The 14,591-nt window shown below is 46.4% G+C and overlaps 1 protein-coding gene across 1 annotated transcript in view; it reads left to right on the forward strand.

The window, feature by feature from the left end:
• ZBTB40 (zinc finger and BTB domain containing 40) overlaps positions 1–14,371 on the forward strand; it is a 30,346-nt gene extending 15,975 nt beyond the window's left edge. Inside the window, 14 exon segments of the mRNA XM_068212773.1 lie at positions 570–750; positions 3,116–3,289; positions 3,764–3,925; positions 4,879–4,936; positions 4,938–5,010; positions 9,539–10,053; positions 10,055–10,101; positions 11,875–11,890; positions 11,892–11,959; positions 12,968–13,006; positions 13,009–13,050; positions 13,053–13,180; positions 13,924–14,054; positions 14,056–14,371. Coding sequence (XP_068068874.1) covers positions 570–750; positions 3,116–3,289; positions 3,764–3,925; positions 4,879–4,936; positions 4,938–5,010; positions 9,539–10,053; positions 10,055–10,101; positions 11,875–11,890; positions 11,892–11,959; positions 12,968–13,006; positions 13,009–13,050; positions 13,053–13,180; positions 13,924–14,054; positions 14,056–14,086 — 1,665 coding nt within the window. The 3' untranslated portion in view covers positions 14,087–14,371.
• Positions 14,372–14,591: the final 220 nt, after the last annotated feature.

Here is a 14,591-nt window from a genome sequence, read left to right on the forward strand (position 1 = left end):
TCCCTTGTAGGAGCCTTGCAGGTACTTTACTGGCATCCTAGAGCTTTTCCAGACTACCATGGTTGCATCTCACATAAGAGATGTTTCGTGTGGCCTTGTCACAGAAATAATAATTCAGTTAATAGGTGCTTATTTAAATAATAAGAGTATTTTCTTATGGCCATCAATTTTTTGATGGCAAGCAAAAAAATTGCAGAGACAAGGGAAATGAGACTGACAGTTTTAAAAAGTATTCACTAAAAATATTACGTGAAATGTTGCTTTGAACATTCTCTTTAAGTCCACTTTTTTTTTTTTTTTTTTTTTAAGTAGTTTTTGCTAGTCAGCCACTTCCAAGAGCTGGACTTGGTGGAAGAACCCACCAGGTTTGTTTTCAAGGAGACATGTCTGTTACACCTCAGCCATGTTTTAGTGTTCCTGTAACTGCCACCCTACAACCCCTTCCAGTTAAATTGTGTAAGCAGTGGGTAGTGCAGTATTGTGGTATTCTTGCTGTTTGTCTGATCTCTGTTCAAATCCAAGAGTTTGTAGGAAGCTGTCACAGTTTTGTGGCTGTTTCTTTGTTACAGATAGCTTTGGATTACTGTGGAGGCAGCTCTCAGAGGGAAGCCATGGACAATCTGCTCAGGAAGGCGGATGAAGAGAAAACCCTGAAAGTGGAAGCTTCTGGGGGCTGTGAAAGCATCCTTCCTGGACTCCAGCTTCTGCTGGACAACTTGGTGGCAAGAGTAAACATCTCTGATGGTAAAGGTATGAATAAACTAAACTTCTATTGGTGACTTTACTGTATGGTAGTGACTGCCTTTGAAAACAAATACCTAAAAATTCCCCTAAGCTGGAGATATCTTGATGTTAAATACAGTGTCTTACTTGGAATTCCTTGTGATTCAGGAAGATGGGGAGAAAATTTATTAGGGCTGTGCTTCTTTCCTTGATCCATGTAGCATTTCTGCTTGTGTTGGTCACTGACTCATGGTCTCCTGTGAGGAGCAGTGTGCTGATGGGAATTCTACACTTAGTGTCCCCATTGCACATCATTCTGTTGGATGGCCAGGCCACTCCTCTTACTCGTTTTGGTGGGATTTTATTGTTTGCTCCCTGCCTGTGATGGCTCAGGGACACAGGAGCCCCCATCTTTTGCCTGGTGGGACAACCTTCCAAGTTTAAGTGGGTTTAGGCACACCCTGAACAATTCAGATCAAGAGACTCTGAAGTCACATAAAATTTAAAACTAAATTAACATGCAGTGAAATGTAAATGAAGATTTAATAGAAAGCAAAACCGTGCTCATAATGCTGATCATTTCCATTGTAGCATACATTCCCAACAGGCACTTGGCTTTGTAATTTGTTAAGCACGATTGCTTTCTCAAAACACCAGATTCCCAGCATGGTTAAGTATCTCGTGGTAATACCCATTTCAAGGAGGGGCATTACTTAATTACACGGAACTGAATTTCCTCAATTTGCAGCTTGAACAAACAGAGGCACAGATATTTCTTATGATGAAAATGAAGAGGGAGGGGATGATTTGAGTCTGTTGGCAACTGATGAATTAACTGTGGTACCTTTGGTGTCCCATGCTGTCCAGCTAATAGGGAGCAGGAGGTCCTGCACTGTGGCACATGGTATGTGCTGGTTCTCGAGATCACCTTGGCATGGTGGCAGAGCAGTGAGGGCATTCGTAACAACTCAATTTTGTGTCATAAAATCAGAAACATTCTGATGGGAGAAGAAGGAAAATATTTCATCTGTGAATTTCCCTTGGCTTTGCTGGAGATCAGATTGATGTCTTCAAGAAGTCTTTTTTCAGGGAGCTGTTCATAGTAGCTCAGAATCTTCCACTGAATATCCCCGAGACTGCTATTGCTTCCTTTCCATCCTGGAGAGTTTTCTCTTCGTACACGGCACTGTGTATTTTCTGAGTCCCAGAGACTTCACCTATTTTTCCCAAGCTGTGCTTCCTGCTTTTCTCCCATGCTGTGAGAACGATGGATTGTTCTGGTTGATACCAAACCAGAATGATTAAAAGACACAAGCACAAAAATCATGCATTGATGTCTAGGATGAACTACAGGTTTTGGGTTTATTTTGTCCCACTGAAGTATAACTGTGCATTTTCTTCAACTTAGTAACTGCAATGGTGAAAAAGTCCTTTTCAGATTAATATATTTGACAATTTCCAGTTTTATTTATCAAGTGAAAAGTACAATCCTAGATTACTTTGGGGACACAGTAGATTTTGCCCAAGTCTCTTCATCATCCTGAATAAACACTGTTCCTCTTCCTGACTTAGTCTATAATGTCCTGATGATGGGGTGTCTTTAAGGGGTTGGGGGTTTAGTCTGGAGTCATCATTTTACTGATTCATTAAGGCAAACTCAACAGATCCAGCTTAGAATTAGAGAGGAGAAAGGAATAAGGTTAAAGTTGCATTGTTTGGTGTGAGAGGCAGAAGAAGGTACTACAGCTGCTCTGGAATCACAAGTCTGGTTTGTGTTCCTTTAACATTTTCACCAAGGGCAACTCAGCCCACTGAGTTCTTGATTACCTTGGACCACCTGAGTGTAAAATGTTGGTGTGTTTGATAGTCATACAAGGGCATGAGAGGGACATGAGCCAGGGCACTTCTGAGCTCCTTCTCAGTGGAGTGGATCAAACACTGACTTAGAGTCCTCTTACAATGAAACTCTAGTTAAGAGTCAGTAATGGAATCTTTGTAATTCCAGGGTACCAGAAGAGGCTGGTAAATATCTTGAGGTGTTGGCGGTGTTGCCTTCACAGACAAGGCAACATGTTCATCTGCTGAACACTGAGACTTTCTTCCTCTGGGCTCAGACTGGGACTGATACTCAGGAGACATTTGGGTGCCAAAGTTGCATTTCTGTTTGCACGTGAGGGTAGAAGATATTCTGTATTGTCTCTGCATTGGAGAAGTTCTGATTTGTAATGTTCATCTTCTGCTTGAAGGTGAATCCGGGTATGCTTATGAGCATAAGGCCCTGGGCATTAGTGACCTAGGGAGGACTGGGTGCCTGGGCCTTTCCCCTACCTTTGAAGCCCTTTGGGAAGATGCTGCAAGCTGAGCTGTTCCTTTTTCCATTCACCGAATTCAGGCAAATGAAGCCCAGAGAATTATAGGGCCAAACTGTTGTGACAATACCGAGAGAACTTTATGGAGCTCCTGACAGACACTCAGGTGCTGCTGCCGGGCACCTCTGCTGCATGGAGCCTGGCTCCTGCGGAGAGAGAGAAGAACAGACTCCTGCACTTGTGCAAGAAGATACAGAGTTTTCATCCACATCTGGGGAGAAATACTGGAATTGCTAAGGACTTGATTTACTACCTGCCATTCTGGGTTTGGGGCAGTCCTCCAGCAGGACTTGGTTTAATGATTCCTTAGTATTCTGTAGTGGGAGTGAGGCAGGTAATTTATATGAAGCTGAAGATTAGCAAGTAAGAGTGTCTGATCTGGGCTCTGAGGAGAGATGCTTGTTCACAGCGAGCTGAGGGAATGGCTGATGTGTTCAGGTTCTAAGTGGTCACCACTTCACCACTGTGAGCCAGGTCTGCAGCAGGTAGGAGCAAGGGCAGGTTGGGTCTGGGTGAGCCTTGGTCATGCCCTTGTTCCTTTCAAGTCAGAATATTCTGTAGTTCTGGGGGATTCTGTGTCTGAGTGTGATGCAGAAAGCCGGTGGGTGGGGTCCCTATTAGTGCCTCCCTAAGGGTCTCTCCAAGGTGATGGAGCAGGTTGTGAGCAGGAGGTGGTGGTTTTGCCTTCCTTGTGTTGGCAGTGCTGGAGCAGCAGTCCTTGTCTGTCTCTGCTGTTTGGCAGCTGCTAATGGCTGTGCAGGAACCTGCATCCCCAAAACTGTTAATGAAGGATATCTAGAAACAACCCAGTTCAGAATTTTTCTTCCTCATAAGTGTTCTCTTACTCTTTCCCTGAGTTTCTCCTGCTGCTGGCAGCAGCTGCTTTCTAACTCCTCATCCCTCCCTGGCCAGTAACCTCTTTTCTTCCAGTGCCTCTCCACACCCATGTCCTTGGTGAAACAGTTATAGCTGGAAAAGCACTTTGGAAAACACAGCTGCTTTGTTTGTGGCTCTGTGCAGGTTTTATAATGAGCAAACTTTTGAGAGCTGGCCACCATTCTGTGGTAACAGTCAGCTGGGGGCACATCAGTCTGAGAGCCCAGGGATCATTGGAGGTCTCTGTGCAGCCACCATCCTATCCTGCCTATAGCCTTGGCTTTCGGTTTTCCTACTTTAAAACCTAAACTGTGTTTGTACCTCTAAATTGTTGTCAAACTCTCACACAAGTGTGAGGAGTAGTCAGTTTGGTGGTCTCTGCAGCAGAGCCTGACTTTGTGTGCTGGCCCTGTGGGCACAGAGCTGGTGTTCACCTGCAGCCAGGTGCCTCCATCTGATCTCCCCCATCCCCTCTGTGTTCTGACTGGAAAAAACTGTGCCTCTGGGCCCTGGTGCATCCAGCCAATTTTCATGTGGCAGTCCTCAGATGAGGCAAATTGTGCCTAGGAATGCCTGTTCTCTGCTGAAGTTGGAATCTCTATAACTAGGGAGAGAAGAAATCCTGAGTCTTGGGAGAACCATGCCTTGCCTTTTGAAGTTGTCACTGTCTCTTCCAGCAACATACCTTGGAAAACCTAATCTTCTTGTCTGAATTTGGACAAGCAGTGAGAAGAGAGGTCTGCAGGGACCTCATGCTGGATGTCAGTGCTGCAATTAGTACAACCAAAGCTTGAATGTGGTAGTTTGCTGTTTTCTGTGCCATGCAGAAGTCACTCCTTTTGACAGGTCAGCTTCAGGTTCTTCTTGGGTTTGTGTTCTTAATACCTTTGCTTTTTATTTTCACCTTCAGTGACCATCAGTGAGAGCACAGCCATTGAGATCATCCTGCGCGTAGCAAGCTGATCTTCAAGCCATGCAGCAAAGAGAGGACCTGAAGGGCTTGGCTTTGGGGGAGGCAGGGCTCAGGGAAGCAGTGAAAGAGGTATGATGGGATGTTCTCGTAGTGGACGTGGTTTGAGGCTCAAAGGGTGGACAGGTCCCAATGTGCCTTAAGATCAAGGGTCATTGCTTAAGCTGGGGAAGCCATCTGAAGTTGGAAGTGCCCCTTTGCTGAAGTGTGTCCTGGTTCAGGGCAAATTTGGGAGAGAACCCCCAAAGGGGTTCCTCTAGAAGGCAGATTCAATTGGCCCCTTCCCCAACTGGTTTGGGAAAAAATACCTCCTTGGAGAAAAGTGGAAAAAACTGTTTATTAAACAAGAAAACCTAAACAATATTAAACAATGAAACTTCTTGCCGCTCCAAAAGAGGGACAAACTCAGAAAAATCCCCCCAGGCTGCAGCTCGGCTCACTCAGTCTCTTATCAGTCCCTTTCGCACTGGAAATGCCGCGGCCCAGGCCCGGCCTGCTGGGTCACAGGTGCGAGCTGCCGGTGCTCTTCTTGGTGTTCAGTCCAGAGCAGGTTTGAGCGGGTCCAAAGAAAAGGAAAAGCCACAGTCCAGGGAACTCCTTTACCTCAGCTAGCTAAAACTAACTAAAAAGCAGAGGAGAGCTCTGTCTCACTGTCTGTCCATCTGCAGACAATGCAGTCCAGGAGCAGGAATGTGGAGGAGTGAGTGCAGTTTCTGAAAACAAACTCCACGCTTCTTCTCCCCCTCTTTACTCCTGGAACAAGTCTTAAAGGTGCAAAACTTATTATTCAGCATAAACAGAACAGACAATTGGGGATAAAAGCATCATACAGTCAGCCTACGACAAAGTGAGAGTGTGCTGGATATTTTAGTGGGTGCTTTATAGAAATGAGGACCTACAGGAAGGCTGGAGAAGGACTTTTTTGTACGGGCAAGGAGTGACAAGACCAGGCCAAATGGCCTTAAGATGACAGAAGGCAGATTCACATTAGATATGCGGAGGAAAGGTCATGACAGAGCACACTTGTCTAGTGCAAAGATGACCATGACAATGCAGTTTGTAGTCCCAGGCTATTTTCTGAGTTAATTTTCTTAGAATGCTTTAATTTGGTCTTGCTCTGTATGCACTTTACAGATAAATATCCTCCTATTATGGTCTGACAGCAGTAGGACAATGTTACATGCAATACTCATTTGGCAAAGTTGTGGACAATACAGATGCAGATAGCAATTTTTTAACTCCAGAAAAAATGCAGAGCAATAACCACATGTGAGTCCTTCCCTGAGCTGTGGGAGGCTTTCCAACTGAGCCCAATTGTAACTTTGCAGCCATCATTTGAAGGAAAAATGCTTAACTGAATTTGGTGCTTTAATGACAGGGATACCAGAGGGTCAGGGAGGTAATTGCAGGTGTGTGTTCTCCCGGAAAGGATGCAAATGTGGCTTGCTTATTCTGTTTGCTTACATAGATTTTCATCTGTTTCCCAGCATATCCCAATTATTTGGACTGCAGAGTCCTCTGGGATGTGCACAGTATGATTTTTAGCCAAGTACAGGCTCAATCCATTCCTATTTTCTCATGGTGCCAGAGCTGCTTAGCTGATAAGCAGTGTGGAAATGCCATCAGTTTGCTGAGGAGTTAGAGCAAAAAGCAGTTTGCTGTTAATGTGTCAGGGTTTTTTAGGGATAGAAGGTTTGATTACTTTATCTGCAAATTTGGGTCAAGGCCATCAGTCTTTATGAATGAACACAAGCCTCATGACTTTGACACTTGGCATCATTTTATGTGTAGCAGGGACAGGCAAAGCCTGTCCTCCATGTGCTGGGGGCAGGTCACCCTCTGAACCCTGGGCTTGTTGGCCTGCCTATGGTCTGGAGCAGTGAGGAAATGCTGCTGGGGTGGAAGGTGGGAGTGGGTGACTAGGAGCAGGGCACAGGTAGAAAAAACCAAGGATTTCGATTGTACAAAGCAACATGACGCAGAGTCCCCAGGCAGGTGCAAAAGAGAGCTGCTTCATTGCAGAAACCAGGCCTTTTTAAGCAGTTAGGACATTATCAGTTACATTCCATTGAAGTATAACAAACATGATTCAACCAACCACCATAAACCACGATGTGAGCACATAATGGTTATATAACTTGTTTTTCTACCTCCAATTCAGCTGAGTCACTTTCCCATAGTCCCCTTCTGCTTAGCCAAAGTAGCAGGCCTGAGCCATGATTTTACAAGGGTAACAAAGCCCTATTTTTTAAGGTTCTACCTATATTCAACACATGATGACTGCTGTAGTTGTAGGGCTTGAAGGATGACAGCACATGCTCCATTCCCATTCCTTGCCTCAGCGGTCTCCTGAGAGAGGTACTATGCTGCAAATCCAATATTCATTCCTAGTTCAGATCTACATCCTCTCTTCTAGCTGTACCAAGAGCTGCCACCAATCCAGCTGGCATTTTCACCTGGTCATGGCTTTGATTTCTAGAGAAAGGGTAACTCTTTCTTATCTGCCATTGATTCTGTCACTTTCTGATGCTGCAGGCACTTGTCACACTCCCCTGGACTCTGTGTGTCTGTGGGATGGGCCCGGGCTGATGCCCTGATGACTCTGGAGCAGATGAGCCAACAATTCATGTGTCTGTGAATGTGCAGCCTGAGTGAACTCCTGGACACCTCGGTGTGTGTAGCAGAGGGGCCTGGGTAGTCAGTGGGACTGCTCTGGCAGCTGCTGCCTTTCTGGCAGCAATATCAAAGAGAGCAGACTGCTGCCACAGAGTGGCTTTTCAGGGCTTCAAGCCAAGGTTGAGATGAAATCAAGCAAGAAGCATCATCAAAAACAAAAGCCCTGGAAAATGTTATTTTCTTGACAAAAACATCTATTCTAGATGAAGTGTCTAGAAGAGGATTGCCAGGTACCAGCTTCTTTCTGGCATCCTACAGATCTTTGCACTGAATTTCCATTTCTTAATTTCGAGGCCAGTCTACTCAGCTCTGACCTCACTGCTTACCAGGCCCACACATTGCAGGTGACTTTATGGACCTTGTGGCTTTTGGCATGAGAAATGAGTGATAACTGCAGGCCTCATGTCAGAGAGGTGTGAGCTTCCTATTAAAACTGAGGAGACCTTACATTTCTGAGAATGTATGTGCTGCATGGAGATACGTTCTATTTGCACATCCACAGGAAAACAACAGTTTTTGCATCTCTACTGCAAAAAAACCCTCAAAAATTTCTGGTAATTAAGTTAGGTGAACCAAAGCACTTGGAAGACACAGAGCATCCCTGTGGAAGAAACTGCATCCATCTCCAACCATGCTCAGCACTGCAAGTAATTGCTTGGTTTCTTTGGTAAAGGTACAACATGGAATCTCTTGGCTTCTCCTTTGAACCCTGCTGTAGTCAGAGCACTGTCACTCTTGGCAGCTGGTGCATGTAAGGGCAGGGTTTGGCTCTTTCAGCCAACTCCATAACCTCCACCCTAGCCATCTGCTTTCTAGGGCTCTCTACAGTCATTTAGGAGATCATGTTTGTCAAGATTGGTCTTATTCTCAAATATTAGAAATGTGTCAATAGCTCTATAAAAAATCCTTTTCCTCTCCGTGGTCTTGTTTTAAAAAAAAAGGACAGTTACCATCTCACTGGTAGATTGAAAAATCATCTTCACTTAGGTCAGAAAAACGGACGGGGTTGGTTGAAGGGATGTGGAAAGAAATCTTAGAGGTCACGAGTCAGTGACTGACAGAACAGGACAGACTGGAAACCAGTTTTCCAGTCTGCTGTTCTCCCTTGATGTATTTGCTGATTATGGATCACCACTTGGTATCTTAAGATTTCCAGGTCCATTGAAATATGTAATCTGGTCTTTAGTTGGTTGGAAATCTGGGGCAGTGGTGCTGTGTGAGAGGACACTGTGCTGAGCTCTTCCCATAGTGAGGAAGGCAGAGATTAAGTTTTTCAAGCACAGGCTGAGTTTTCCTGTATAGTGGCAAAAGGAGAAGTCTGTGCCAGTTTCCACGGCTACACAGTTCTCATTATAGTAAAGAAGACAAATGTGTCTGTTAGTATTTTGATTTCTCCCATACATACATATCCTGTGGGTCTTTTTGGTAGATTGAGATCCTGGGTGCATTTTCTAGCTTGTGCTTTTTGAGGTGATGGTGTTAGAGGGACTCGGGAAGGCATTTGTGCTTTCTAAGAAATGAACAAGATGAATGGTTTAAAATACCTCAGGGCCCTGAGCAGAGGACTCAAAAGGGTCGTAGCAAGATTATCTGTTCCTTTTCAAAAAGGTTGTGTTTGTGAAGTATTTCTGAGATTTCTTGTAATTAAGGGCTGGATATCCACTCTTAGTGGCAGATTTTGACAGTATCATACCTGAGGCTCAGGTTTGCAAACATGGCTGTAACTTCTTTGTGTCTGAGCAGGAGGCAAATGCTTGGAAGCAAGAGTTCGAGAAACAAGCTTTTAGGAAAATCTGGCCCTGGCTCTTGGCATCTCATGTAGACCCTTGCATGTGTGGTGGAGAAATTCAAGGATAAGTCTTTATGTTTCTAACCGTGCATGGCCAGAACCACTTCTGCACAGAGCTGTGTGTCACCATTGTGATGGGACAATATGTCTGATGTTTGTCTGCTGCTTCTGAGCAGCGAAAACTATGTAGGAGCATTCAGGAGATGGGACACTGAGGGGCAGGTGCTCAGTCCTACTGGTCACCACCAAAACAGTAATTGCATAGGTCTCTTGACTGAGGGAAGAGGGCAGAAACCTGGGATCAGGAGGTGGAAGGTGAACAATGAATCCCAGTTTGAAGTTCTGGACAAAGATAAGGACAAGGCAGGAGGTGCCAGTGCCAAAGAAGCAAAGGAATCCCAAGACAAAGCTTTTTCCAAGAAGAGTTTTGTCTGCAAAGCCTATGATAAGGTCTTTCACTTCTACTGCCACCTGAAGGTGCACATGAAATGCCATCAGGTCGCCAGAGGAAAGCAGATCCAGCATAAAGAGTGTGGCGAGGTCAAATTGACAAAGAATGAGCTGGAGAATCATCAGCTGGAGTTCCACAGGATGGTGGGGATGGCCAAGAAGAAAAAGAAGAAGAAGAGGCTCCCCATGGCATGTGACATCTGGAAGAGAGTTTGCTCATGCCTCAGATAGGGTTGCTGGGAGCAGAGGTGTTTAGGTGGAAGTCTGGACAATATAATTAAGTAATAGTCTGAAATCTTGTCCTTGTCCTCCCTTCAGCTCTTTGTGAGAGAAACGTGCGCTCCATGTGTGAGAAACACAGCTCAGCTCATTTCTCCTGCCCCACTGGCACAACCACTTTCTGATTAGTTCTTCCCTAATTGGTTTTCCACATAGCTCATCAAGGAAAATTAGGGCTACTGGCAAATTTGAAAGTCTCCAAAAATAACCAAGCTGTTCAGTTCCTGGCTGCTTTAGCAGGTTGTGTGTGAGAAGCCAAATCTCTTTGCCCTTCCTGGGGCAGATCATGATGTTGTGCAGACCTCCACATTGCTGCAAGGGAACAAGAATTCACACCAAAAGGAGATCTGCAGTGAATGAGACAAGGATCATGGATTCAGCTGTATTCAGCTCATCAGGGACAATGGAGAAACTCCACCATTGCCCTGGGCAGTTTGTTCCAATGCCAGACCATGCTTTTCATGAAGAATTTTTCCCTGATCACAGAATATGATGAGTTAGAAGGGACCCACAAGGATCATTGAGTGCGATTTCCTAGCCCTGCACAGCACCATCTCTAAGAGTCACACCATGTGCCCAGGGGTATTTTCCAAATGCTTCTTGATCACTGTCAGGTTTGGTGCTGGAACCACTTCTTTGGGGAGCCTGTTCCAGTGCCTTACTACTCTCTGGGTGAAAAGCCTGTTACCCAACCTAAATCTCCCCTGAAACAACTTCAGGCCATTCCCTCAAGTCCTGTCACTGGTCACCACAGAGAAGAGATCATTGTCTGCCCCTCCTCTTCCACTCATGAGGAAGTGGTAGATTGTGATGAGGTCTGCCCTCAGTCTCCTCCAGGCTGAACAGAAAAAGTGCCCTCACCAGCTCCTCACATGGCTTCTGCTCAAGGCCCTCCACCATTGCCATGACCCTCCTTTGGACACACTCTAATAGTTTAATATCTTTCTTACTTTGTGGTGCCCAAATCTGCTCCAGGACTCGAGGTGAGGCTGCCCCACTGCACAGCACAGCGAGACAATCCCCTCCCTTGCCTGGCTGCCGATGCTGTCTCTGATGTCCCCCAGGACACAGGTGGCCCTCCTGGCTGCCAGGGCACTGCTGACTCAGATCCAGCTGGCCATTGACCAGGACCACAGGTCCCTTGCTGCAGCTGCTTTCCAGCCTCTTGTTCCCTAGTCCACCCACACATCCAGGGTTGCCCCATCACTGGTAAAGAATCTGGCACTTTCCCTTGTTGAACTTCACATGGTTGGTGATGGCCCAGTCCTCTGTTTTGTCGAGGTCTCTCTGCAGGGCCTCCCTGCCTTTGAGGGAGGCAGCAGCTCCTCCCAGTTTTGTATCTTCTGTGAACTTGCCTCATATTCCTTCCAGTCCTATCTCCAAGTCATTTATGAAAATGTGGAAGAGCACAGAGTCTGATCCTCCCCTGGTGTTACTTGTAGGCATTTCCTTTGTCCCATCTCTTGCTATGTGGGAGAAGAGACCGATGCAGTAATAACTGTGGTAGCACAAGGTTGCACATCCCATTTTCATGCAAGTCACAGTAGATTCTTTTGAACTGTAGTAGTCTCTTCTGGCTCATCTCAACATCTTGCAGCTTGCTTGCTCCTGGCTGCTCCTCTGAGGATGATCCTGCCTGTGTGCAGGTGTGGTGGTGATGAAATACTAGAGAGCTATGGTCCAGAAGGTCTCTTGTAAAAGACCCTGAGAGCATGATTTTGTGTTCCTGGCTTTGTTTGCAGATGTGAAGTTCCATGAGTGAGTCATGCATGGAGCTGTTCCCCACACTGGCTCTCCTGCAGGTTCACATGAAGTTCAGGCACTCAGGTCTGTCACCTTTGCTGCTGTTCAGGTTACCTGTTGAGCAGTGATGGTTCCTCTTGGTGATGTCTGAAATGTAAACAGGAGGGTGAAGAGGGACATGGTAAGGGAAAAGTGTGAAGAAACAGAAAGTGAGGATGAACTGGAAAAACACTGGGTTTGGTGAGGCTGGGACATGTAAAGCTTTTGGACCTACTGGAATCCTGGAAAGTTATGGATTAGATTGTTACAGTAGAGAAGAGAGCTACGTGTAGGTGAGGACACAACGGCATGAGGAGATGATGGATGGAACCCCAAGCACTGGGTTTGTCTACATAGCTAGTGGGAGACTGAAGAAAAAGGGAGTGTAGCACTAGAAAGATGAGAGACAAACCTGGGCTTGGGGACACCATGTCAAGGATCCTTTAAATCATAGAATTGTAGAATTGTTTGGGTTGAAAGGGACTTCAGAAATCATCCAGTTCCATGCTTTGGCAAGTTTGCAAGCTGTAAGGGCAGAGTGAACTGGTGGACCAGTCTACAACAAATGGTGGGTCCCCACGGCAGAGCATAGGATAGCAGGAGAGAATATAAATCAGGAGACATTGGAGGGAGCAGCCAACAGCAGCCTAGAGAATGAGGAAGAAGACCTAGAAAAAGCTCTCTCTGAAAGTGGAGAACTGCTGAGTTGGGTAATGATTTTGGAATAGCTGGATCAGGAGATGCAAGGTAGGCCAGCAAGGAACAATGCTGGATGGTGTGAGGGAACAGGAAGAAGGGATTCCTGTGAGCAGGGACAGGCACAGCTGCAGGTAAACCAGCCGGGCTTCTTAATGCCAGTGCTGCAGGGAGCCAAAATGAACCCAAGCAGCCATAAACTGTTTGACAGCCAGTGTGCAGCCAGGAGAAGGGACACTAGCACATGCCAGTTCCTCCTGGGTTTCAGCCCTGTGTGCCCTTGCCATTGCAGCTCCCTGTGCTCTCAGGCTGGCCCTGGCTGTCCCAGGCCAGACTCAGACAGTGCTTTTCCCTCAGGTTCCCAAAAGTTGTGCTGCTCGTACTGCTTCATGGCCTTCTGCTCCCTGGGGCCCTGCAGAGCCACATCACCAGCCAGCACTTCACACAGACAGCACCTTCATCAGTGAGCTCTTTCCTTCCCAGAGCAAGCTGGAGGGGCACCTCAACACTGAGCATCCCAAGGTGGCCTTCTCCCAAGCCACCACTGCCCACATTGTGCAGATAAGGACTGCTCTGTGTCACAGCCGCTCCACTGTTCACCCATCCTCCTCTCCCATGCTCTTATTCTTTCCAAATCCACCCTGTGGGCCCTGTTTCCCCTTCTGCTTCATGATTTCCCATTCTTGGAGGGGTATATGATGCAAACCCCCAGCCCACAGTACTCTGGGATTTCTGTGCTGGCGTGAAGCAGGTTTGCTGGAGGTAAAGCAGCACAGTTATGACTTTAAGGAGCTGAGGAGGAGGATTGGCAGTGTGTGTGGAGGTGCCTGGTTACTCAGGGGTTATTATACACGGGGTATCTCAAAGACACCCCGTGACACTGCAGCTCTTTTGTTGGAGGCCCAGTGCTAGGTTTAAACCCAGCCTCATCCTCTTCAATATCTCATCCATCAGTCAAGAAGAGTTCCTTGGATGAGGGAGCCCAGTGTGCAAGATTCCCTGGGATGGCATTTCTCCAGTGGGTAATCACAGAATGTTTACTGTCTATGATTGATTGTGGAGCTAAATTATAGCAATTTGTGGAGAGAAATATTTAAATTACTCTCCTGTCTTCTTTTGCATCACTGGTGTGTGTGGTTTGGTGTTTCCTATTAGTCTCATGCCTGTTGTAATTGCAGAAGCTGTAGTGTAAAGCTAAATGTTATTACCTAAGCTGAGGCTGGGAAAGGTGTGAGCAGCAAAGGGATCCAGGGGAAAGTGGTACTGTATGCGTCTGACTCTTGGGTCATCTTCCTTCCACACAGGTGACTCAGACATTGGAGCAAAGAGCAGCAGAACACATAATCCCTTTTGATGATGCCAAACTTGTGGTGTTGCCCAAATCCCAAGTGAGCCAAACTGGCTCTGAGGTGGTGGCAGTGACTAAGGAGAAGTTGTTTGATGACAATCACTCTGATGTGTGAAGAAATCAAGTGAGGGACAGGGGAGGTTGCCCGGGCCTGGCACCTGGTATCCACTAGGCTTGTTCAGGAGCTCAGTGTGCTGCTCCACCTGGGAGATTTGGGGCTTCTCTGGGAAAGCAATCCCAGGCATGCAGCAAGCACAGCATAACCACGGACAGGGAAGGTTCATAGACATTCACTGCCTGAGAAGTCTCCCTGCAGTCAGCCACTGGTAGAACACTTGTCTCCCCCAACACGTGAGAAATAAAGCAGCAGAGAAAAAGATGGGAATCAGGTGTGATCCTCCACTGCTGTGAACAGAGAGCAGAGGACTGGTACAGGACAAAGTTGGGCCTTATGGATACAGGAAACCAAAAAAAGCTGTCCTGAGAATTTAGGTTGGAGATTTTTATGGCAGAATCAGTAATGTGTTCACAGGTATCTTATGCTGCAAGGTGTAAGGGCTGCTTTGTTCCTTCTGCTCTCACCTGCATTGTTGTGCAGCTGGAGAACTCTTCCAGCACAGAGCTGAAAAGCTG

This window comes from Anomalospiza imberbis, chromosome 23, assembly GCF_031753505.1.
Source record: "Anomalospiza imberbis isolate Cuckoo-Finch-1a 21T00152 chromosome 23, ASM3175350v1, whole genome shotgun sequence".
NCBI lineage: Eukaryota > Metazoa > Chordata > Aves > Passeriformes > Viduidae > Anomalospiza > Anomalospiza imberbis.